The following is a 27,503-nucleotide window of genomic DNA, read 5'->3' on the forward strand; positions in this document are numbered from 1 at the left end:
GGACACTTTGGACACGCCAATCAGCCTACCATGCATGTCTTTGGACTGGGGGAGGAAACCGGAGTACCCGGAGGAAACCCCCGCAGCACGGGGAGAACATGCAAACTCCACACACACAGGGCCCCGGTGGGAATCGAACCCCCGACCCTGGAGGTGTGAGGTGAACGTGCTCACACACACACACACACACACACACAGGTCAGAGTACAGTCTGATAAGAACTAAAAGCAGAGATTTTTTAATGCTCTTTTCTTTCACAATTGATGGTTCTCAAACACACACACACATTTGTCTGCTTCTCGTCTGATGTTGTCAGCAGAACAGGGAACAGAGCTGTATGTTTATATCCAGTTTTCAGATTATTATAATTAACCCTGCCTACAAAACACAGCAGTAACCAATCAGAGAGTAAGTCCTGCCTCCACCAACACTGGAGCCAATCACAGAAGATTAAAGATTAAGATTTTACAGTGATTGTGTTGTTCATTAACCATATACAAAAATGTAAGAGGATGTAGAGTGTCATAGCAGGGAGAGGCCACCGGGGGCAGCAGCAGCAATATTAATATAAAACAATTACGCCTGGATAATAATTCACAAACAAGTGATTAATAACGTAATAAAATATCCAACAGGAAGTGGCTCATTTACTACAAACCACTCCTTCACCTGATATTTATATTATATTAATACTATATTGTTATTATATTATAATTATATTATATATTACATTATTTTATATTACATGAGTGGCTTATTTTAAAGAAAGAAGAAAAAAGCTCACTATCTCAGTCTCTCACCCATACTCACTCTCTCAGTATCACCCATACTCACTCTCTCAGTCTCTCACCCATACTCACTCTCTCAGTCTCTCACCCATACTCACTCTCTCTCAGTCTCTCACCCATACTCACTCACTCTCAGTCTCTCACCCATACTCACTCTCTCAGTATCACCCATACTCACTCTCTCAGTATCACCCATACTCACTCTCTCAGTCTCTCACCCATACTCACTCTCTCAGTATCACCCATACTCACTCTCTCAGTCTCTCACCCATACTCACTCTCTCAGTATCACCCATACTCACTCTCTCAGTCTCTCACCCATACTCACTCTCTCAGTATCACCCATACTCACTCTCTCAGTATCACCCATACTCACTCTCTCAGTCTCTCACCCATACTCACTCTCTCAGTCTCTCACCCATACTCACTCTCTCAGTATCACCCATACTCACTCTCTCAGTCTCTCACCCATACTCACTCTCTCAGTCTCTCACCCATACTCACTCTCTCAGTATCACCCATACTCACTCTCTCAGTCTCTCACCCATACTCACTCTCTCAGTATCACCCATACTCACTCTCTCAGTCTCTCACCCATACTCACTCTCTCAGTATCACCCATACTCACTCTCTCAGTCTCTCACCCATACTCACTCTCTCAGTCTCTCACCCATACTCACTCTCTCAGTCTCTCACCCATACTCACTCTCTCAGTCTCTCACCCATACTCACTCTCTCAGTCTCTCACCCATACTCACTCTCTCAGTATCACCCATACTCACTCTCTCAGTCTCTCACCCATACTCACTCTCTCAGTATCACCCATACTCACGCTCTCAGTCTCTCACCCATACTCACTCTCTCAGTATCACCCATACTCACTCTCTCAGTATCACCCATACTCACGCTCTCAGTCTCTCACCCATACTCACTCTCTCAGTATCACCCATACTCACTCTCTCAGTATCACCCATACTCACGCTCTCAGTCTCTCACCCATACTCACTCTCTCAGTCTCTCACCCATACTCACTCTCTCTCACTCAGTCATACTCACACACTCACTAACTCTCACTCATATTCTCACTCACCCATACTCTCTCACTCTCACCCATACTCTCTCACTCTCACCCATACTCACTCTCTCAGTCTCTCACCCATACTCACTCTCTCTCACTCAGTCATACTCACACACTCACTAACTCTCACTCATATTCTCACTCACCCATACTCTCTCACTCTCACCCATACTCTCTCACTCTCACCCATACTCTCTCACTCTCTCAGTGTCATACTCTCACTCTCACCCATACTCTCTCACTCTCACCCATACTCTCTCACTCTCTCAGTGTCATACTCTCTCTCTCTCTCACTCTGTCTCTCACCCATACTCTCTCTCTCACCCATACTCTCTCTCTCTCTGTGTCATACTCTCTCTCTCTCTCTCACCCATACTCTCTCTCTCTCTGTGTCATACTCTCACTCTCTCAGTGTCATACTCTCTCTCTCTCACTCAGTCATACTCACACACTCACTAACTCTCACTCATATTCTCACTCACCCATACTCTCTCTCTCTGTCATACTCTCTCTCACTCTCACCCATACTCTCACTCTCTGTGTCATACTCTCTCTCACCCATACTCTCTCTTTCTGTCATACTCTCTCTCTCATACTCTCACTCTCTCACCCATGCTCTCTCTCTCTGTGTCATACTCTCTCTCACTCATACTCTCACTCTCTGTCATACTCTCTCTCACCCATACTCTCTCTCTTTCTGTGTCATACTCTCTCTCACTCATACTCTCACTCTCTCACCCATGCTCTCTCTCTCTGTGTCATACTCTCTCTCTCACTCTCACCCATACTCTCTCACTCTCACCCATACTCTCACTCTCTCAGTGTCATACTCTCTCTCTCACTCTCTCTCACCCATACTCTCTCACTCTCACCCATACTCTCTCTCTCACCCATACTCTCTCACCCATACTCACTCTCTCAGTATCACCCATACTCACTCTCTCAGTATCACCCATACTCACTCTCTCAGTCTCTCACCCATACTCACTCTCTCAGTATCACCCATACTCACTCTCTCAGTCTCTCACCCATACTCACTCTCTCAGTATCACCCATACTCACTCTCTCAGTCTCTCACCCATACTCACTCTCTCAGTATCACCCATACTCACTCTCTCAGTCTCTCACCCATACTCACTCTCTCAGTATCACCCATACTCACTCTCTCAGTCTCTCACCCATACTCACTCTCTCAGTCTCTCACCCATACTCACTCTCTCAGTATCACCCATACTCACTCTCTCAGTCTCTCACCCATACTCACTCTCTCAGTATCACCCATACTCACTCTCTCAGTCTCTCACCCATACTCACTCTCTCAGTATCACCCATACTCACTCTCTCAGTCTCTCACCCATACTCACGCTCTCAGTCTCTCACCCATACTCACTCTCTCAGTCTCTCACCCATACTCACTCTCTCTCACTCAGTCATACTCACACACTCACTAACTCTCACTCATATTCTCACTCACCCATACTCTCTCACTCTCACCCATACTCTCTCACTCTCACCCATACTCTCTCACTCTCTCAGTGTCATACTCTCACTCTCACCCATACTCTCTCACTCTCACCCATACTCTCTCACTCTCTCAGTGTCATACTCTCTCTCTCTCTCACTCTGTCTCTCACCCATACTCTCTCTCTCACCCATACTCTCTCTCTCTCTGTGTCATACTCTCTCTCTCTCTCTCACCCATACTCTCTCTCTCTCTGTGTCATACTCTCACTCTCTCAGTGTCATACTCTCTCTCTCTCACTCAGTCATACTCACACACTCACTAACTCTCACTCATATTCTCACTCACCCATACTCTCTCTCTCTGTCATACTCTCTCTCACTCTCACCCATACTCTCACTCTCTGTGTCATACTCTCTCTCACCCATACTCTCTCTTTCTGTCATACTCTCTCTCTCATACTCTCACTCTCTCACCCATGCTCTCTCTCTCTGTGTCATACTCTCTCTCACTCATACTCTCACTCTCTGTCATACTCTCTCTCACCCATACTCTCTCTCTTTCTGTGTCATACTCTCTCTCACTCATACTCTCACTCTCTCACCCATGCTCTCTCTCTCTGTGTCATACTCTCTCTCTCACTCTCACCCATACTCTCTCACTCTCACCCATACTCTCACTCTCTCAGTGTCATACTCTCTCTCTCACTCTCTCTCACCCATACTCTCTCACTCTCACCCATACTCTCTCTCTCACCCATACTCTCTCACCCATACTCACTCTCTCAGTATCACCCATACTCACTCTCTCAGTATCACCCATACTCACTCTCTCAGTCTCTCACCCATACTCACTCTCTCAGTATCACCCATACTCACTCTCTCAGTCTCTCACCCATACTCACTCTCTCAGTATCACCCATACTCACTCTCTCAGTCTCTCACCCATACTCACTCTCTCAGTATCACCCATACTCACTCTCTCAGTCTCTCACCCATACTCACTCTCTCAGTATCACCCATACTCACTCTCTCAGTCTCTCACCCATACTCACTCTCTCAGTCTCTCACCCATACTCACTCTCTCAGTATCACCCATACTCACTCTCTCAGTCTCTCACCCATACTCACTCTCTCAGTATCACCCATACTCACTCTCTCAGTCTCTCACCCATACTCACTCTCTCAGTATCACCCATACTCACTCTCTCAGTCTCTCACCCATACTCACTCTCTCAGTCTCTCACCCATACTCACTCTCTCAGTCTCTCACCCATACTCACTCTCTCAGTCTCTCACCCATACTCACTCTCTCAGTATCACCCATACTCACTCTCTCAGTCTCTCACCCATACTCACTCTCTCAGTATCACCCATACTCACTCTCTCAGTCTCTCACCCATACTCACTCTCTCAGTATCACCCATACTCACTCTCTCAGTATCACCCATACTCACTCTCTCAGTCTCTCACCCATACTCACTCTCTCAGTATCACCCATACTCACTCTCTCAGTCTCTCACCCATACTCACTCTCTCAGTATCACCCATACTCACTCTCTCAGTCTCTCACCCATACTCACTCTCTGTCTCTCACCCATACTCACTCTCTCAGTCTCTCACCCATACTCACTCTCTCAGTATCACCCATACTCACTCTCTCAGTATCACCCATACTCACTCTCTCAGTCTCTCACCCATACTCACTCTCTCAGTATCACCCATACTCACTCTCTCAGTCTCTCACCCATACTCACTCTCTGTCTCTCACCCATACTCACTCTCTCAGTCTCTCACCTATACTCACTCTCTCAGTCTCTCACCCATACTCACTCTCTCAGTATCACCCATACTCACGCTCTCAGTCTCTCACCCATACTCACTCTCTCAGTATCACCCATACTCACGCTCTCAGTCTCTCACCCATACTCACTCTCTCAGTATCACCCATACTCACTCTCTCAGTATCACCCATACTCACGCTCTCAGTCTCTCACCCATACTCACTCTCTCAGTATCACCCATACTCACTCTCTCAGTATCACCCATACTCACGCTCTCAGTCTCTCACCCATACTCACTCTCTCAGTCTCTCACCCATACTCACTCTCTCTCACTCAGTCATACTCACACACTCACTAACTCTCACTCATATTCTCACTCACCCATACTCTCTCACTCTCACCCATACTCTCTCACTCTCACCCATACTCACTCTCTCAGTCTCTCACCCATACTCACTCTCTCAGTCTCTCACCCATACTCACTCTCTCAGTCTCTCACCCATACTCACTCTCTCAGTCTCTCACCCATACTCACTCTCTCTCACTCAGTCATACTCACACACTCACTAACTCTCACTCATATTCTCACTCACCCATACTCTCTCACTCTCACCCATACTCTCTCACTCTCACCCATACTCTCTCACTCTCTCAGTGTCATACTCTCTCTCTCTCTCACTCTGTCTCTCACCCATACTCTCTCTCTCACCCATACTCTCTCTCTCTCTGTGTCATACTCTCTCTCTCTCTCACCCATACTCTCTCTCTCTCTGTGTCATACTCTCACTCTCTCAGTGTCATACTCTCACTCTCTCACTCAGTCATACTCACACACTCACTAACTCTCACTCATATTCTCACTCACCCATACTCTCTCTCTCTGTCATACTCTCTCTCACTCTCACCCATACTCTCACTCTCTGTGTCATACTCTCTCTCACCCATACTCTCACTCTCTGTGTCATACTCTCTCTCACCCATACTCTCTCTTTCTGTGTCATACTCTCTCTCTCATACTCTCACTCTCTCACCCATGCTCTCTCTCTCTGTGTCATACTCTCTCTCACTCATACTCTCACTCTCTCTGTCATACTCTCTCTCACCCATACTCTCTCTCTTTCTGTGTCATACTCTCTCTCACTCATACTCTCACTCTCTCACCCATGCTCTCTCTCTCTGTGTCATACTCTCTCTCTCACTCTCACTCTCACCCATACTCTCTCACTCTCACCCATACTCTCACTCTCTCAGTGTCATACTCTCTCTCTCACTCTCTCTCACCCATACTCTCTCACTCTCACCCATACTCTCTCTCTCACCCATACTCTCTCACCCATACTCTCTCTCTCAGTATCACCCATACTCACGCTCTCAGTCTCTCACCCATACTCACTCTCTCAGTATCACCCATACTCACTCTCTCAGTATCACCCATACTCACGCTCTCAGTCTCTCACCCATACTCACTCTCTCAGTCTCTCACCCATACTCACTCTCTCTCACTCAGTCATACTCACACACTCACTAACTCTCACTCATATTCTCACTCACCCATACTCTCTCACTCTCACCCATACTCTCTCACTCTCTCAGTGTCATACTCTCACTCTCACCCATACTCTCTCACTCTCTGTGTCATACTCTCTCTCTCTCTCACTCTGTCTCTCACCCATACTCTCTCTCTCACCCATACTCTCTCTCTCTCTGTGTCATACTCTCTCTCTCTCTCACCCATACTCTCTCTCTCTCTGTGTCATACTCTCACTCTCTCAGTGTCATACTCTCTCTCTCTCACTCTCTCTCACCCATACTCTCTCTCTCACCCATACTCTCTCTCTCACCCATACTCTCTCTCACTCTCACCCATACTCTCACTCTGTGTCATACTCTCTCTCACCCATACTCTCTCTTTCTGTGTCATACTCTCTCTCTCATACTCTCACTCTCTCACCCATGCTCTCTCTCTCTGTGTCATACTCTCTCTCACTCATACTCTCACTCTCTCTGTGTCATACTCTCTCTCACCCATACTCTCTCTCTTTCTGTGTCATACTCTCTCTCACTCATACTCTCACTCTCTCACCCATGCTCTCTCTCTCTGTGTCATACTCTCTCTCTCACTCTCACTCTCACCCATACTCTCTCACTCTCACCCATACTCTCACTCTCTCAGTGTCATACTCTCTCTCTCACTCTCTCTCACCCATACTCTCTCACTCTCACCCATACTCTCTCACTCTCACCCATACTCTCTCTCTCACCCATACTCTCACTCTCACCCATACTCTCACTCTCACCCATACTCTCTCACTCTCACCCATACTCTCACTCTCTCAGTGTCATACTCTCTCTCTCACTCTCTCTCACCCATACTCTCTCACTCTCACCCATACTCTCTCACTCTCACCCATACTCTCTCTCTCTCACCCATACTCTCTCTCTCTCACCCATACTCTCTCACTCTCACCCATACTCTCTCACTCTCACCCATACTCTCTCACTCTCTCAGTGCCATACTCTCTCTCTCTCTCTCTCTCTCTCTCTCTCTCTCTCTCTCTCTCACACCCATACTCTCTCTCTCTCTCACTCTCTCACTCTCACCCATACTCTCTCATCCAGGTCGTTCTAGCTTATGGACAAATGGACAAAGTTTTTTTTATTCACTGATTATTCTTCACATTCTGTTCCAACTCCAACAGCAAAGCACCACCTTCATTTTTAACCTTCGAGAGTGTTTTTGTAGTGGGCGTGGTCACTGGAGAGAAACATCAGCGTATTATTACACATTTATTTCTGTAGAAGCTGCTTTAGATCTTTTGGTAATCATGGTAATGGTAATCATTTACCCCATGATCAGTCTGCTCTTCCACATCATCCAGATGAACACCACCGGGGCACCGGGGCTCATAATTACCCTTACACACCCCAAAACTAGCAATCCTGCTAATCACTGACTGCACGTGGCTTTACTCGATTATCTGAATGCTCTTCTTGATGAGGATATACTGAACCAGGAAGTTGTGGAATCTGTTACTAAGGAACATCAACAACATTACACACACACACACACACACACACACACAATTCATTTGCTAGTTAAAGCAGCAACATTGTGAACACATTCCATACATAACACTTACAGAAACAAGTATACAAGAGCAACGAAGTAACACAAACATTAACATTATTATATTAATGCTACAAATCAAATTAAAACTATGTTGAAACATTTCAACTTCATCATCTCGATTTAGTGTCCTGTGGCTTCATCAAGTTGTGCATGAGTAAGTATCGGAGTGCGCTATAAAATAAACTACATGTAAAATAACTCTGCGCTGGATCAGGTGCTATTCTATGTGCTGCTGAATAATGTGTGTGGAATCAGTGATTTTATTGGTTTTCATCACTCAGCAGGCTACAGGGGTGGGGTGTGTGTGTGTGTGTGTGTGTGTGTGTGTGTGTGTGTGTGTTGCTCATTTTCATATGCCCTGGGCCGCTCTCTTTACACACTTTGCTAAACAAATCCTTAGTTTGATCGACAAAGGGTGGAGACAAGCACGGTGACGTTCAGACACAGGTGTTTACACTAGCACACACTAACACACACACACACACACACGAACACTAATACACATTAGGCTTGCTGTGATAGTCGGTGTTCCCGGTGTTACATGGCCGCACACTGATTACATCACTTGCACACCGTGGCTCCGCCCCCACCGTCATTTTGCTTTTGTATAGTAATAAAAATCATTTAGTTCAGTTAGAGAACAGACGTTACAATTAAAACTGAACCCGTCTGATCAATTCAGCACGACCTGAAGGAGTCACAGCACAGATCAGTGTTTATCACGTGACGAGAGTGAGGAGAGAAGAGTGACGGGAGGAGTGAGGAGAGAAGAGTGACGGGAAGAGTGAGGAGAGAAGAGTGACGAGAGTGAGGAGAGAAGAGTGACGGGGAGAGTGAGGAGAGAAGAGTGACGGGAAGAGTGAGGAGAGAAGAGTGACGGGGAGAGTGAGGAGAGAGGAGTGACGGGAGGAGTGAGGAGAGATGAGTGACGGGAAGAGTGAGTAGAGAAGAGTGACGGGAAGAGTGAGTAGAGAAGAGTGACGGGAAGAGTGAGTAGAGAAGAGTGACGAGAGTGAGGAGAGAGTAGTGACGGGAGTGAGGAGAGAGGAGTGACGGGAGGAGTGAGGAGAGATGAGTGACGGGAGGAGTGAGGAGAGATGAGTAACGAGAGTGAGGAGAGATGAGTGACGGGAGGAGTGAGGAGAGATGAGTGACGGGAGGAGTGAGGAGAGATGAGTGACGACAGTGAGGAGAGATGAGTGACGACAGTGAGGAGAGAGGAGTGACGACAGTGAGGAGAGAGGAGTGACGACAGTGAGGAGAGAGGAGTGACGACAGTGAGGAGAGAGGAGTGACGACAGTGAGGAGAGATGAGTGACGGGAGGAGTGAGGAGAGATGAGTGACGGGGAGAGTGAGGAGAGATGAGTGACGGGAAGAGTGAGTAGAGAAGAGTGACGGGAAGAGTGAGTAGAGAAGAGTGACGGGAAGAGTGAGTAGAGAAGAGTGACGAGAGTGAGGAGAGATGAGTGACGAGAGTGAGGAGAGATGAGTGACGGGAGGAGTGAGGAGAGATGAGTGACGGGAGGAGTGAGGAGAGATGAGTGACGGGAGGAGTGAGGAGAGATGAGTGACAAGAGTGAGGAGAGATGAGTGATGGGAGGAGTGAGGAGAGATGAGTGACGGGAGGAGTGAGGAGAGATGAGTGACGGGAGGAGTGAGGAGAGATGAGTGACGAGAGTGAGGAGAGAAGAGTGACGGGAAGAGTGAGGAGAGATGAATGACGGGAAGAGTGAGGAGAGAGGAGTGACGGGGAGAGTGAGGAGAGAGGAGTGACGGGAGGAGTGAGGAGAGAGGAGTGACGGGAAGAGTGAGGAGAGAGGAGTGACGGGGAGAGTGAGGAGAGAGGAGTGACGGGAGGAGTGAGGAGAGATGAGTGACGGGAGGAGTGAGGAGAGATGAGTGACGGGGAGAGTGAGGAGAGAGGAGTGACGGGGAGAGTGAGGAGAGAGGAGTGACGGGGAGAGTGAGGAGAGAGGAGTGACGGGAGGAGTGAGGAGAGAGGAGTGACGGGAGGAGTGAGGAGAGAGGAGTGACGGGGAGAGTGAGGAGAGAGGAGTGACGGGGAGAGTGAGGAGAGAGGAGTGACGGGGAGAGTGAGGAGAGAGGAGTGACGGGAGGAGTGAGGAGAGATGAGTGACGGGAGGAGTGAGGAGAGATGAGTGACGGGAGGAGTGAGGAGAGAGGAGTGACGGGAAGAGTGAGGAGAGAGGAGTGACGGGAGGAGTGAGGAGAGAGGAGTGACGGGAGGAGTGAGGAGAGAGGAGTGACGGGAGGAGTGAGGAGAGATGAGTGACGGGAGGAGTGAGGAGAGAGGAGTGACGGGGAGAGTGAGGAGAGAGGAGTGACGGGGAGAGTGAGGAGAGAGGAGTGACGGGGAGAGTGAGGAGAGAGGAGTGACGGGAAGAGTGAGGAGAGAGGAGTGACCAGACGATGGAGGAAGATTTGGTTTAATATAAGTGAGTTTATCATTGTACTGTTTTGTTATTGTTGTGTTTTTCATTAAGAATAATAATGAACCCACCATTCTAGAAATTGCCGCTAATTCGAAAGTGAAATGCGCACGACTGCACGGGCTTTCATAAGCCCCGCCCCCCCGTGGTACCGGTAAATTTCCACACCATCACAGCCCAAATACACACAAAACCACAAAACACAGAACCAGCAGTTTAGGTTCAATTTCATACTCAATAACTAACGCATCTAGCTAACTCATTAGCGCTAGCTATCAGGGTCCATATTTGGGGATTTATGCTAGCACCTGTATTTTGTCTGAATTTGAGTAAGACTCCAAAACACAATTAAAATTTAAATAAGGAACATGATCATGTGACATTACCAGAATAGCTTGCTAGCAAATGTGAGGTAACATTTAGATAACTGGCTAGCAGCGCTAACGTGTAATAATAAAAGACTAGCTGTGGCACGTGATCATGTTTATAATACGCGGATTTATATTTATATATAAAATGAGCTCCGCCCCTTGTTGACCTTGAGCCCACAATGCTAATACAGAGCCTGGGCTATAATTTGAGTGATTATTAGCGCTGTGGTGAAAGAACAGAGTCTTTATTTAGTCAGTAATCGCAGATGACAGGACATTATTGTACAGAAATAACCGCAGCAGCTGCTAGTGCACTACACGCAGGGACACTCCACACTGAATCAATACACTTCTCGACATACAGCCGCTCGCACTGCGCTTCCTGCACACGGCAACCACAAACACTCAGGACGATCAGTTTAGTTCAAGGACAGAACGATTACACACTACTGACATACAATACAATATTTATTATAATAAACACACACACACAAACGCGCACACACACACACACACACACACACACACACACACACACACACACACACAGCAGCAACTGAACAATACATGCTTTCTGTCTTTCACCTGCATTCAGTCATTAAACACACAACCTCAGGCACTTAACCGCAGCGATCGCTATTCACCATACAGGCCACATAAACACCATCATCATCAACACCGCCGCCGTCATCATCAACACCGCCGCCGTCATCATCGTCATCAACGCCACCGCCATCATCAACACCGCCGCCGCCATCATTAACACCGCCGCCGTCATCATCATCATCAACACCGCCGTCATTATCAACACCGCCGCCGTCATCATCATCATCATCATCATCATCATCAACACCGCCACCATCATCAACACCGCCATCATCAACACCGCCGTCATCATCATCATCAACACCGCCGTCATTATCAACACCGCCGCCGTCATCATCATCATCATCATCATCATCATCATCAACACCGCCATCATCAACACCGCCGTCATCATCATCATCAACACCGCCGTCATTATCAACACCGCCGCCGTCATCATCATCATCATCATCATCATCAACACCGCCACCATCATCAACACCGCCATCATCAACACCGCCGTCATCATCATCAACACCGCCGCCATCATCATCATCATCAACACCGCCGCCGCCATCAACACCGTCGTCATCGTCATCATCAACACCGTCGCCATCATCAACACCGCCGTCGTCATCATCATCAACACCGCCGCCATCATCAACACCGCCGCCACCATCATCAACACCGCTGCCATCATCATCAACACCGCTGCCATCATCATCATCAACACCGCCGCCGTCATCATCATCATCAACACCGCCGTCATCATCAACACCGCCATCGTCATCATCATCATCATCAACACCGTCGCCATCATCAACACCGCCATCGTCATCATCAACACCGCCGCCGTCATCATCATCATCATCATCATCAACACTGTCGCCATTATCAACACCGCCATCGTCATCATCAACACCGCCGCCATCATCAACACCGCCGCCATCATCAACGCCGCCATCATCATCAACACCGCCGTCATCATCATCAACATCGCCGCCATCATCAACAACACCGTCAACAACACCGCCGTCATCATTAACACCATTAAATCAAGCATTTTTGGCCGCAACAATCACAAAAAACTAAATCCTGTATGGACTGGGATAATCACCATCAGCATTAAAAACATCATCATTAACACCAGCATCATAAGAGAGCGAGAGAGAGAGAGAATAGAGAGAGAGAATAGAGAGAGAGAGAGAATAGAGAGAGAGAGAGAGCGAGAGAATAGAGAGAAAGAGAGAGAGAGAGAGAATAGAAAGAGGGATTGTGAGGGAAGGACTGTTCATAGCTGCTGTAACGTAAGTGACAACAGGAACTAACATGACAAACAAAGAAACAGACAGACAGACAGACAGACAGACAGACAGACAGACAGAATCATGGAGGCACATTGAGATGCAGCGCTCCTCAGGTTTTGGCAGCTATTTTGGGATCACAGTGTGTGTGTGTGTGTGTGTGTGTGTGTGTGTGTGTGTGTGTATATACGTACAGTACAGAAGAGCTGAACTGTTAATGGCTGTAGATCACGATCGCTGCACTTTGGATAATAATAACTGGGACATTATCCGGCCGGAGATCCGGCGTTCTCCCGCGAGTGCAGATCTCACTAACCCCCTGCTGAGATATCAGTTCAGCGTGTAATACGGTTATTCCCCACAAACTGCTTCAAAACCTGAGCAACGTGGACTAAAGCCAGGTGCACACTGTGCGGTGGTTAATGGTCGTTTGCGACTGTTGTTCTTCAGACTGTACGAACCTGATTCTGCTGTAAGCCGTGTCACACTGCAGGATCTTAGCGGTCATTAACGTCAGACTGTACGACAGTCAAGACGTGAACGACAGACGCACACACGAAGACTCGTACGGAGTAGGAGGAGCCACACGGCAGGACTGTGCCTCAAATCTTCACCACCAGAATTTAATCTATGGTAATATCCGATCACATTAATCCCCATCGGCTGTCAAGGAACATGTCAAACTAGACATCAAAGACCTCAGATTTTGGTCTAGGATTATACGGATCTCTTAGGACTCTCAAAATTTCTTCAGACGACCAAATCAGACAGTGTGAACCCGGCTTTAGGCAGTTCACTGTGCACACGGATTCTGGACTTCCTCAGGAACAGACCCCAGAACGTCAGGGTGGGAGATCACTCATCATCTACTCTCACCCTGAACACCGGCAATCCACAGGGGTGTGTACTCCGCACCCTCCTCTACTCCCTCGTTACCCATGATTGCTCACCCAATCACTTTACTAACACCATCGTCAAATCTGCTGATGATACCACATCGTAGGGCTGATATCGGACAACAACGAGACAGCCTCCAGCGAGGAGCTTCAGAATATGACAGAATGGTATTCTTCCAATAACCTGCACGTAAACATTACAAACACCAAGGAAATTTAGGACTTTAGGATGGCGTCCTACATGGGGAGGAGGTGGAGAGGGTAGAGAGCTTTAAGTTTCTCGGTGTGAACATCTCGGCTGACCTCACCTTGACCACACACATCTCTCATCAGGTGAGGAAGGCCCGACAGAGGCTTTACTTCCTGAGGAAGTTAAAACTTGGTCACCTGCGTCATAACCTGCTGACCAACTTCTACAGAGGACCGCCTGTCCTCCCACATCACCTATCCTCCCACATCACCTGCCCTCCCACATCGCCTGTCCTCCCACATCGCCTGTCCTCCCACATCACCTATCCTCCCACATCGCCTGCCCTCCCACATCGCCTGCCCTCCCACATCGCCTGCCCTCCCACATCGCCTGTCCTCCCACATCACCTGCCCTCCCACATCACCTGCCCTCCCACATCACCTGCCCTCCCACATCACCTGCCATCATTAACACAGATACAGATTATTCAGGACCAAAACAACAGATTAAACAACAGTTTCTTCCCACAGGCAATCAAATGCATAAATCCCCCCCCCCCCCGCCCCCTTCTCCCTCTGTGCAATAACGGTATAGATTTTCTCATTTGTAAGTCGTTTTGGATAAAAGCGTCTGCTAAGTGAATAAATGTAAATTTATTTCTTTATCTCTTTATCCATCTATAAACATATAGATAAAGAGATAAATAAATAACTAAGTAAATAAATAAAATGTGTGCGAATGAGGTCATGAACTGAAACTAAAGCTGCAGGTTTTCTGTTAGAATCTGTAACGTCTGATAAATATCAATAAAAAGACGAAGGATGTGGCACTTAAAAGGTTTTACCAGGAAGTCCTGATTGGAAATAACCATCTCTCTCTCTCTCTCTCTCACACACACACACACACACACACACACACACACACACACACACACACACACACACACACACACACACACACACACTGAATAATAGATGGAGTTTGATCTTCGTGTTCCAGTAAGAGGAAGGATGATAATTAAAGCCTTAATGTCTTTATCATCTTCACCACCTTACTGTATTAAAAACAATAACAGGGTCAGATTAGATTAGATATAAACACAGCGCCTTTCAACTTTATAAGCTCTCATAGTGACTAAATAACTAATGACCTGCAGCTGTCTTCACACACATCCTCCTTCATTCACACACGTCTGAATCTCGTGCAGACGAGCATGGTCATCTCATGAACAGACAGCAGACTGTATATTCAGTATTTCAGTAGAGCCGGGTTCAGAGACTTCAGGTCAGTATTTGCGTAGAGTCGGGTTACGCAGCTGTGGATATTCCGAGCAGATTAAAATCACCTGTGTGTAGTTCACACTCTGAGGTTGCCAGATCTTCCCTCAGTAGAAGTGTCTGAGACGGAGTTTTCCATCATTTTAGAAGAAGGAGCCTTTATTGGTCACGTCTACGTTCCAGAACACAAACACTCACATCTGGATCTCAGTGTTTACATCAATCAGAAATATTAATTAACATAAATGAATATTAATAACATTAACCTAAAGATCAGAAAATCTTTCTGGAGATAAATCCATAAACACAAATATAAATAATGATGATCTGTGACTTTATTTGCTTTCGCGTAAAAAGAACGTAGTGTAGTTAACGTCCACCGTGTCCGGAGTACTAGAACGGATTCACTCATTAATATTCATTATGCGCTCATTAATATTCGAACAGTGAGGAATATTAATGTTGTAAAGAATATAAATTAAAGCAGTGTGTGATGAAGTCCTCCGGCCGCCGTCTACTCCGTCCTAACAGTGTGTGTTTTTGTTTGCAAACTGTGTGGCAGCTTTGTGTGTGTCCAGCTAGGGAGGAGTGTGTGGGAGACAACGCTGTGTGTGTGTGTGTGTTTTGTTGAGTGCTTTACATTTGCACAGAATAAATCTCTCTCTCTCTCTTTCTCTCTCTCTCTCTCTCTCACACACACACACAGAGTTAGTCACAGCATTAAAACAAAGGGGGGGGTGTGTGTGTGTGTGTGTGTGTGTGTGTGTGTGTGTGTGTGTGTGTGCATGCGCAGGTATTGAGACAGCTCTTTAGTGTATTATCCACAGGCAGATGACCCTAAATGTAACCCTAACCCTAACCCTAACTAACACACACACACACACACACACACACACACACACACACACACGATCCTGGAGCTGACTCGTGTCAGTGCATTTTGAGTGATGAGTAACGTCCCATCTGTGTGTGTGTGTGTGTGTGTGTGTGTGTGTGTGTGTGTGTGTGTGTGAGAGAGAGAGAGAGAGAGAGAGAGAGAGCACAGGTAAGTTCACCATGTTCCCCTCCCCCTACCTGTCTGACACACACACACACACACATACACCTGGACACCCCCAGGCCGCTGTCTCACACACACACACACACACACACACTCTCTCTCATACATCTATAGCTTCCTTGTGTCAGTGCATTTTGAGTGATGAGTAATGTCCCATTTGTGTGTGTGTGTGTGTGTGTGTGTGTGTGTGTGTGTGTGTGTGTGTGTGTTAGGGTTACGTTTAGGGTCATCTGCCTGTGAATAAGACAATAAGAGCTGTCTCAACACCTGCACGCACACGCACACACACACACCCTTGTTTTAATGCTGTGACTAACTCTGTGTGTGTGTGTGTGTGTGTGTGTGTGTATGTGTGTGTGAGAGAGAGAGAGAGAGACATACAGACTTAGACAGGATTACACACACTGGGAGGAAAGTGTTGGGATTTATTCTGTGCAAATGCAAACCACTCAACAAAAAAAACACGCGCACACACACGCACACACATGCACACACAAACACACTTACGCACCCATACACACACACACACAGACACACATGTATGCGCACACACAGACACACACACACACACAAACACACGTACGCACCCATACACACACACACAGACACACATGTATGCGCACACACAGACACACACAAACACACGTACACACCCATACACACACACATGTATGCGCACACACAGACAGACACACACACACACAAACACACGTACACACCCATACACACACATGTATGCGCACACACAAACACACACACACACACACAAACACACGTACACACCCATACACACACACACACACATGTACGCGCACGCACACACACACAGTGCTCTTGTTTTATGAGTGCACTCCAGATGTTTCAGTCACTCTGTACCAGAGGTGTGTCAATAATCGGATATTTGATACACTGCACAGGATACTGTGATCTAGGGCACTCGAACAGGAGGGTACTGTGATCTAGGGCACTCGAACAGGAGGGTACTGTGATCTAGGGCACTCGAACAGGAGGGTACTGTGATCTAGGGAACTCGAACAGGAGGGTACTGTGATCTAGGGCCCTCGAACAGGAGGGTGCCTAACGAGGCAGCGTGTTTATTCAGCACTTAGGTCTAATTTGTCCCATTCACCTAGTCAACATTTTCCCATTTTTGTTCACAGAACAACACAACACGTTGCCATGGTTACTTGCAAGCTAGCGTTAGTTAATTAGTTAGCTAGCTACCTATAAGTAGCAAGTGTGTGTGTGTGTGTGTGTGTGTGTGTGTGTGTGTGTGTGTGTTGTTAGAGGGTTCAGCAGTGAGCATACAGGAAAAGGACAGACGGAGTTCAGAGAGCGTGTTTGTACACGGCCGCACCCTCAGGACTTTGATACCTGGCAACAACCACAATCCTGCTGCACTATTACACACACACACACACACACACACACACACACACACACACACACACAGTCTATGGACTGATCTGAGGACAGCAGTGTCAGATGTCTTCTGCTCACCTGGGCTTTTTTTCCTGTGATAAAACTTGATAAAGATTTTATATTATATATATATATTATATATATATATATATATATATATATATATATATATATATATATATATATATATATATATAAAATATTATATGATAAAATTATATCTAATCTAAAGATTAGATTAGATATAGATTAGACTTTGATTATTTATTGACAGCTTACACAAATAAAACTGCAGCACTGTACGACGTTAACAGCAGGCTGAAGAGTGACACTGATCTGATTTTCTGCCGTAACGTGACAAAAATCTGATCTTTTCAAATCAGACCTGAGCCACTTCCATACTGTATATCCATGTAGTAGATTGGATACAGATCTGAATCGATTTAAATTGATTCATCAGAAAGGGACGGAACAGAAACAGAACCCACATATCACCCGAGAAACCCGGCTGTGTATGCGGGAGTTCCAGGTGTGTTCTCCTTAAACACAGACGTTTCAGAATCACTTCCAAATACCGACCTGAACCATCGAGTCAGACAGATCCGATCTCAGCAGGACATCAGAACTGCTGTGCAATGTGTAATGTGAACGCAGCCCTGAAGCACAACTCCTATTTTGTACAGACTGTAGTGGTAATGTAATGTCCTTCAAGGGTTCTCTAAAAGGTTCTTTGAAGGTTCACGGCACAGTTAAGGGCTCCTAGTCTCCTAAAAGTGTTGTACAGTTCTTTCACCCAACTTACACACGCGCATTTCTGAAAACTTCTCAGAGAACAAGACCAAGAGAGAACCTTACGTTACCACTGCACTGTCAGAGGAACCCTTAAAGGATAGAGATATATGTATATATAACCTTACAACAAACTGTTTCCAAGTGAAACCCTTTCCTGGAAGCGAGGAACCCTTAAGGATCCAATAAACCCTGAAGGAACCCTTAAAGAACCCTGAATCTTTACCAAGTATCAAGGAGAACAATGTTAAACTCCTGGCAGGTTTTTAAATAAACAAATTTCTGAGAATGAACCCCAAGAGAACCCATAATGGCTCTTCAGGGCTCAGGAACGTTGTAGGAACCAACACACTGATGATCCTAAAACAACCCTCTGATCATTACACACTTGGCCAAGAGAGGACCTAATGTTACCACTACAGCCTTAAAAACATGTAGAACCCTTATGGAGTCTTTGCTTGTCCTGCTAAAGGACACTTTAAAGGTTCTAGGCGAAAGGCCTTTCAGAAATGGTTCCTAATCAGAGCCCTTTTTTGAAGATAAGAACCCTTTAACATCCAAGGAACCCTTAAAGAACTTTTTTTTTCTTTACAGGGAAAGTGTGCAGTGCAAGCTCATTATTTTCTTCTTAATATCGAGAACCTGTCAGGAGTTTCATGTTTAGCTTCTTGGTAATGGATATGTTGTTAGAATAAAGCGTTCTTGGATAAAGAAGTAGCTGATTCCTGAACCTTTCAGATGAGGAAACACTGTTGGAAGGTTCTACATAGAATCTTTATGGGTTCCTCGAGAAGGACAACTGAAGAACGCTTAATGTTCTAATGTTTCTAAGAGTGTAGTGGATGTTTTTGTGTACATATTTTACCAAATTGAAAACCGCAACCTGCTGACACATCAGGAACCCGAGTCAGCGGTTTAAAAGGAGACGACTCAATGTCACGGCCGGTGACGATCATCTGAACCTACAGAGCAGTGTATTATATAGAATACTGACTTCTAAACAAGTATATCTTTATAAAACGCTGCAGTGGACTGGAGATGTTCCTTCCTCAGTGTTCTCCCAGTGCTCACAGGAGAGGAGATTAGTCCTGTTCATATGAAGTGAAAGTGCATCCTGAAGTAACTCGATCTTGATCTTAACGAACTCAACACAGGAACATCCTGTGGAGTTCCTTCTGGTTTTTCTTCTTCTTGCTTTCTCTGGGAATCAAGGCATGATGTGTAATCTTAATCTGCTTCAGCAAAATCTTCCTCCGTTCCTTCTGTCTTCAAAACACATGGGACTTCTCCACAATGTACCACAATGTTCTGGAACATTTGGAACTGGAAATTTCCATGATGTTCAACGACGTCCAAGATTTACTTTATAACAAAGCTCTGACTCGAGTTTCTTAATGTAAGTTTCCTACATTACCCACAATGCTGTGCTGATAGCGGTACAGCAGGATTTAGCCCTGACTCCATCTCTAGATAAAGAGAGCGATGCGGCAGGGCTTTAATCCTTTAGTCTGTCCAGCTCTCTCACCTGCACGTCTGTACACACTGCTCAAACACATCAACTTCCAAAGCTTCAACTTTCTAATAACCTGAGTCAATGCCATCTTATCTCATCCTCTCACCGTCTCACCATCTCATCTCATCATCTCAACATCTCATCTCATCATCTCACCGTCTCACCATCTCATCATCTCACCGTCTCATCTCAACATCTCATCTCATCCTCTCACCGTCTCACCATCTCATCATCTCATCTCATCATCTCACCGTCTCACCATCTCATCATCTCACCGTCTCATCTCAACATCTCATCCTCTCACCGTCTCACCATCTCATCTCATCATCTCAACATCTCATCATCTCACCGTCTCACCATCTCATCATCTCACCGTCTCATCTCAACATCTCATCTCATCCTCTCACCGTCTCACCATCTCATCTCATCATCTCAACATCTCATCTCATCATCTCACCGTCTCACCATCTCGTCATCTCACCGTCTCATCTCAACATCTAATCTCATCCTCTCACCGTCTCACCATCTCATCTCATCATCTCAACATCTCATCTCATCATCTCACCGTCTCACCATCTCATCATCTCACCGTCTCATCTCAACATCTCATCTCATCCTCTCACCGTCTCACCATCTCATCATCTCACCGTCTCACCATCTCATCTCATCATCTCACCATCTCATCATCTCACCGTCTCATCTCATCATCTCACCATCTCAGTCTTACCATCTCATCTTCTCAACATCTCACCATCTCATCTCATAATCTCATCTCATCATCTCACCATCTCACCATGTCATCTCATCTCACCGTCTCATCTCAACATCTCATCTCACCGTCTCATTATCTCACAGTCTTACCATCTCATCTTCTCAACATCTCATCTCACTATCTCATCTCATCATCTCACCGTCTCATTATCTCACAGTCTTACCATCTCATCTTCTCAACATCTCATCTCACTATCTCATCTCATCATCTCACCGTCTCATCTCACCGTCTCATCTCATCCTCTCAACATCTCACCATCTCATCTCATCATCTCATCATCTCACCATCTCATCTCAACATCTCATCTCATCATCTCACCGTCTCACCATCTCATCTCATCTCACCGTATCATCTCATCATCTCACCGTCTCACCATCTCATTATCTCAGTCTTACCATCTCATCTTCTCATCATCTCACCATCTCATTATCTCAGTCTTACCATCTCATCTTCTCAACATCTCACCATCTCATCTCATCATCTCATCTCATCATCTCACCATGTCATCTCATCTCACCGTCTCATCTCAACATCTCATCTCATCATCTCACCGTCTCATTATCTCACAGTCTTACCATCTCATCTTCTCAACATCTCATCTCACTATCTCATCATCTCACCGTCTCATCTCACCGTCTCATCTCATCCTCTCAACATCTCACCATCTCATCTCATCATCTCATCATCTCACCATCTCATCTCAACATCTCATCTCATCATCTCACCGTCTCACCATCTCATCTCATCATCTCACCGTATCATCTCATCATCTCACCGTCTCACCATCTCATTATCTCAGTCTTACCATCTCATCTTCTCAACATCTCACCATCTCATCTCATAATCTCATCATCTCACCATCTCATCTCATCATCTCACCGTCTCATCTCACCGTCTCACCATCTCATCTCATCATCTCACCGTCTCATCTCATCATCTCACCGTCTCATCTCATCATCTCACCGTCTCACCATCTCATCTCAACATCTCATCTCATCATCTCACCGTCTCATTATCTCAGTCTTATCATCTCATCTTCTCAACATATCATCTCACCGTCTCACCGTCTCACCATCTCACCGTCTCAACATCTCACCGTCTCAACATCTCACCGTCTCAACATCTCACCGTCTCAACATCTCATCTCACCTCATCTCACTGTTTCATCTCACCGTCTCATTTCATCGTCTCACACACCGCTAGCAAACTGAGACTCGTATACCGTCGTATAGCTGCAGTGCATTCTGGGATTTGAGTCTCCATGACATCTGTGCTGGATCTCTCATTAATATGATGTTTTTAGAGCAAATCCTGACTGGTGAATTTTTTTCCCCAGTTAAACTCCACTGTAACCAAGTTAGCTCCGCCCACTGTGACATCATCAGGACACACAACCGGAAACTTTTCACAGGAATGACGAAAATACATCAACAACAACCAATAAATTATCACCAGCATCACTAAACACATCAAATATTCCAGTATAAACAGGTTAATGAGTTTGTGGGTGGAGCTTATCTTTAAGACTAATCCCGTACGTGCTGCGAGTCCGAGAGCGAAACTGACGCACAGAGAACACTGATAAGGTCCTTCATACAGTCCATAAATAAACTCAACCAAAATCCCAGCCAAGGGTCAACAACCGCCATCCACACACTTTATGATTCTGGGGTTTCTTTAGAGAAGTCTGACTTTTAGATTAGACTCTAATCTACAATCAGAGGCATGATAAGCATGATAATACACTGAAACGTGTCTGTTCACATTGTTCACTCCCTCTCTCTCTCTCTCTCACACACACACACACACACACACACACACACACTCTGCTGAACCTCTACCTCCTTATAACCTGTTTCAGTGTGCATGTGTGTGTTAAGACACACAATAACACACACACACACACATACTGTATACACACACACTCTCTCTCTCACACACTCACACACACATACTGTATATACACACACTCTCTCTCACACACACACACACACACACAGTATTGATTGGTTAGATTCAGTTGAAATAAATCAGAATTCAGATGTAACTATTAAAGTTAATTAACTTCATTCACTCAGTCCTCTTCACCGGTCTCGCGCTCACCTCATTAAACACAAAATTCGTTAGCGCATTACGTCTCCTCACCTGTCTGTCTCTCCTCACCTGTCTGTCTCTCCTCACCTGTCTTACCCCCATGACCTCGTTTATCTTCCTTACCTTTGTGAGGCTCGTGCGCCGGGAGCTCAGGTGAGAGGATCAGGATCTTCTGGGTTCTCTCAGAGGTTCTCTCACACGTTTCCGCAGCGGTGTGTCTCCTCTAGCGCTCATGAAACAGCTTCGGGGGAGAGAGGGGGGGGAGAGAGAGAGAGGGGGAGAGAGAGAGAGAGAGAGAGTGTGTGTGTGTGTGTGTGTGTGTGTGTGTGTGTGTGTAAGAGGTGCAGTCAGGACAAAACACACAGCGGATAAATAAGAGAGATAAAATCCAGCGCTGCGGGACTGATGAAGATGATGAAGACGATGAAGATGATGAAGATGATGAAAATGATGATACCTGCAGACGGAGGCGGAGAAACCTGAGCGCGCGCCGTGTCTCTACAACCGGCTATACACGCCTTGTTTCGGCTTTCCTCCCAAACCACGCCCACTGCGACGCCCCGCCCTTGCCTCAGGTCTGACACGCTGCGTATTGGACAACCCAAGAAGCGCTCGTGAGAAGACTTCCGCTGTGGGATTGGCCGGCTCCTCCAGCGCTTGCGAAAGAGTTCTGCTCTGTGATTGGTCGGTTCCGCCAGAGCACGTGGAGACGTTCTGATCCACTGTGGAACCCCAAAAGGGTCACAAGCGCGTGACCCTGAAATTAAAAAAAATGTGTTTCAAAGCTTTTTGGTTTTATGGACACCAACACAACAAAATATCCACAAAAAAAGAAAAAAGAAAAAAGAAAAAAAAGGAAATAGTAGTTTTGGAGATAAGCGTGATTCCTTTACACCCCACCTCCATCAGTAAGAGTCAGTAATATTATTTTTCTCCCACTCAGATGCGTCAGATGTCTCCCGGTGACGACCCTGTGGCTCTGTCACCATCGGCAACGCTTACCCTCGACCTCGCCTCAAACACATACCCCAAAACTCCAAAATCTCACACTGTCTCATTATCTAAGATTAAAGCCGACCTCGTTAAAGTGGACAGGTGTGGGGGCGTGGCTGAAGGCGGGGCTGAGAAATCCTCCACAGCTGGAAAAAACTCTCTGGTTATAAACGCTTCACTGCTCACCATATTTAGCTAGCTCATTAATCTTCTGTCAGGTTTGTTTAGATTAAGTGGGGGTGTGGCATGGCGTATCTCCAACACTATTGGCTGTTGTGTAAATCAGGGACTTCATATTTCAAAAGAAAATACATCACCATGCCATCAATACACCACACCATCAATACACCATCCCGTCAATACACCACACCGTCAATACACCACACCGTCAATACACCATCCCGTCAATACACCATCCCACCAATACACCATCCCATCAATACACCATCCCACCAATACACCACACCATCAATACACCACACCACCAATACACCACACCATCAATACACCATCCCACCAATACACCACACCGTCAATACACCATCCCACCAATACACCATCCCACCAATACACCATCCCGTCAATACACCACACCGTCAATACACCATCCCATCAATACAGCACACCATCAATACACCACACCATCAATACACCACACCACCAATACACCACACCATCAATACACCATCCCACCAATACACCACACCATCAATACACCATCCCATCAATACACCATCCCACCAATACACCATCCCACCAATACACCACACCACCAATACACCATCCCACCAATACACCATCCCACCAATACACCATCCCATCAATACACCACACCGTCAATACACCATCCCATCAATACACCACACCATCAATACACCATCCCATCAATACACCACACCATCAATACACCATCCCACCAATACACCATCCCACCAATACACCACACCACCAATACACCATCCCACCAATACACCATCCCATCAATACACCACACCATCAATACACCACACCATCAATACACCATCCCACCAATACACCATCCCATCTCAAGCCATTCCATGAGGAGTTTATACAACATAACTTACAGTGTGAATCCATCAAAACACCATGAAAGTTAAAAAAGGGTTGTTTTGTGGAGAAATGTGATGCTTTGGGCCTTCAGTAAGAGCCCCCTGATGAAAGAATTTATAAGAATTTAATAGTTTTTAGTAAACTAATAAAAGCATTTTTATTCATGTTTATAAACAAAATATTATTACTGTAACATGAAATGTAGATAATTTTAGAAAAAATAATTATTAAATGTTTGCTGAATGCTGGTTAGCTTGTTTAAAAGAACCACAGGGCTATGTCTCAATCAAAGCTGCTGATTGGTCAGTTTCCTGAAAGAGTTCTGTGCTGTGATTGGTCAGCAGTTGTAAAGCGTTCTGACGCATGAAAGTGTGTTATCTCCAGGCTAACAGCTCATCCTGTCAGGATGCTGGAATGCTAGCTAACATATTAATGCGAATAATCAATTATTTCGCTGTTGTCAAAAAACCAACACATTATTCATGTAATATTAAGACCAGTTCAGCTGATACAAAGTTTAAATAATTTATTTTAAATGTGTGAAACAGAAACAAGTGTTAGCTCAATGCTAGCTGATGAAGTATGTGATACTATTTTACTAGTTTTTGATAAAACATCACTAATCGGTACTAATACTAATAAAACCAGTACTTTATTCACTAATAGTCAGATTTTACAAAAAAGGTCAGTTAAATCGTGTGTGTGTCAGAGCAGCCAATTAGAACAGGATGAAGTTCGAGAGGGCGTGGCTTAGTGGCACAAGAGGGTGCACAAACAACAACAAAATCCCACTTTATTACCAGGACAATACACTTCTATAGGATGCAGACGCAGTGACATCATATCTCTCTCTCTCACACACACACACACAGTGTTATAATAAAGCAGTGTTCAGTATCTTTATTCACGGTAGGTTATTATTCATAAAGTAAATTAACGTAATTTCCCACTTCACTCTTCTACTGTGTTTCGTTATTGAAATAAACTCATGAATATTTATAAATGGTCATTTGTATATAAACAGAAATTGAAATATATATTTACTAAGCCATTTCACTTCATAATGTTTCTACATTAACACCTAAAATTATTAAATTCTTATACGTTATCTATTTAAATACTTTATAGAATATAATAAAGTTTAAAAAGAATAATAGGGTGCATGGTGTCTTAGTGGTTATCACGTTCGCCTCTCATCTCCAGGGTTGGGGTGTGTAGATTTGCATGTTCTCCCCGTGCTGTGGGGGTTTCCTCCGGGTACTCTGGTTTCCTCCCCCAGTCCAAAGACATGCATGGTAGGCTGATTGGCATGTCCAAAGTGTCCGTAGTGTATGAACGTGTGTGAATGTGTGTGTGATTGTGCCCTGTGATGGATTGGCTCCCTGTCCAGGGTGTACCCCGCCTTATGCTCCCTGTGATAGACTCCAGGTCCCCCGTGACCCTGAGGGATAAGCGGTGCAGAAGATGGATGGATGGAAAAAGAATAATACCTGATTATAACAGAAACATGTTATCATGTTAAACACATCACAAGACTAAAGAAAACTATATATATATATATATATATATATATATATATATATATATATATATATATACATTAATGTGATAACAGGATGGATACACACACTAGTTGTTTAATAATGACATAAATAGTGTATTAGCCGTATTTATAAGGCGACTCCGCCCTCCAGTGGACCCAAACTGAATTACATTTAAAGCAAAAGTGCAGGTAGGGGACATTCTAAAACACTTACCATGGTTTAATGGACAAAGACAATGAAATTGGAGGACCAAATTTAGTACACACCTTATTAATACATAGTATGCTTTAATAATAAGGTGTACACTGAATTTGGTCTTTTAAGTGTTTTCTTTTATAGCAGTTGTCCATGGAGGAGAAAACGCCTATCGTCAGAATATTATCTTTACACTTGGATCACGGTTCCATAACAGCTATAAGTTTCAGTGTAAATTTTATATCTAAACCCGAGTTCTCAGATCTGATTGGACAGAAGGACAGCTCAGACAGCAGTTCCAGCTATAACATGACAATTAAAGTTTATATAAATGCGCTTGTTCAGATACGTTATCGTTTCTATAGCTACAGCTCATTCACAGGGACATGCACAGCGCACACTCCTCAGAAATAAATTCAAATATGTGTAATTGTTGATATTGTGATAGCTTCAGTAAGGGGGTAAATATAATGTTAATATAGAAGTGAAATGTTTTATCTATATGCTAATTGCCCCTGCTCTCTCAGTTTTGCGTCAGACTGCTTTTAAATTTGACCTTCTTTTCCCATAAGTTTGCAGAAAATGATGTTAATAATTTCCTTTAAAACTAATAAAAGTATCACCATTTGGCGTTAACATACCAACCCCGGCAACCGTATGGAAAGGGGAAAGCCGGACAGGAAAGAGAGAAGGCCAAGCAATTTGTACAAATACAGACATATTCCATCCATCAGG

General features: G+C 45.2%; 2 protein-coding genes and 1 long non-coding RNA gene across 3 annotated transcripts in view; 2 read left to right on the forward strand and 1 right to left on the reverse strand.

Moving 5' to 3' along the window:
* The window catches only part of LOC128606182 (uncharacterized), a 6,848-nt gene extending 6,374 nt beyond the window's left edge, over nucleotides 1-474 (forward strand). Inside the window, exon 2 of the long non-coding RNA XR_008385637.1 lies at nucleotides 1-474. This exon is cut by the window's left edge and continues 932 nt beyond it. This is a non-coding gene — a long non-coding RNA (uncharacterized LOC128606182).
* Nucleotides 1-24,969, reverse strand: part of coro2aa (coronin 2Aa) — a 47,993-nt gene extending 23,024 nt beyond the window's left edge. Inside the window, exons 1-2 of the mRNA XM_053622220.1 lie at nucleotides 23,423-24,969; nucleotides 23,089-23,206 (exon numbers count right to left, since the gene is read on the reverse strand). The gene's annotated coding sequence lies outside the window, so the exon portion shown is untranslated. The remainder of the gene's footprint in view (nucleotides 1-23,088; nucleotides 23,207-23,422) is intronic.
* On the forward strand, nucleotides 7,937-14,900 carry LOC128605757 (uncharacterized). The gene is made up of 3 exons (XM_053621471.1): nucleotides 7,937-8,013; nucleotides 10,631-10,698; nucleotides 11,715-14,900. The coding sequence occupies exons 1-3, from the start codon at nucleotides 7,937-7,939 to the stop codon at nucleotides 12,974-12,976; spliced, it is 1,407 nt and encodes a 468-aa protein (XP_053477446.1). The 3' UTR covers nucleotides 12,977-14,900.
* Nucleotides 24,970-27,503: the final 2,534 nt, after the last annotated feature.

The sequence above is a fragment of the Ictalurus furcatus genome, chromosome 3, assembly GCF_023375685.1.
Source record: "Ictalurus furcatus strain D&B chromosome 3, Billie_1.0, whole genome shotgun sequence".
Classification (NCBI taxonomy): Eukaryota; Metazoa; Chordata; class Actinopteri; order Siluriformes; family Ictaluridae; genus Ictalurus; species Ictalurus furcatus.

Bases quoted from the DNA above. Each gene is read 5' to 3' on its own strand.
- LOC128605757 (XM_053621471.1), top strand. From the start codon at position 7,937: ATGGTAATGGTAATCATTTACCCCATGATCAGTCTGCTCTTCCACATC. The intron at 8,014-10,630 runs GCTCATAATTAC...AGAGTGAGGAGA, and splicing joins AACACCACCGGGGCACCGGG to GAGGAGTGACGGGAAGAGTG. The intron at 10,699-11,714 runs GTGAGTTTATCA...TTCACCATACAG, and splicing joins GAAGATTTGGTTTAATATAA to GCCACATAAACACCATCATC.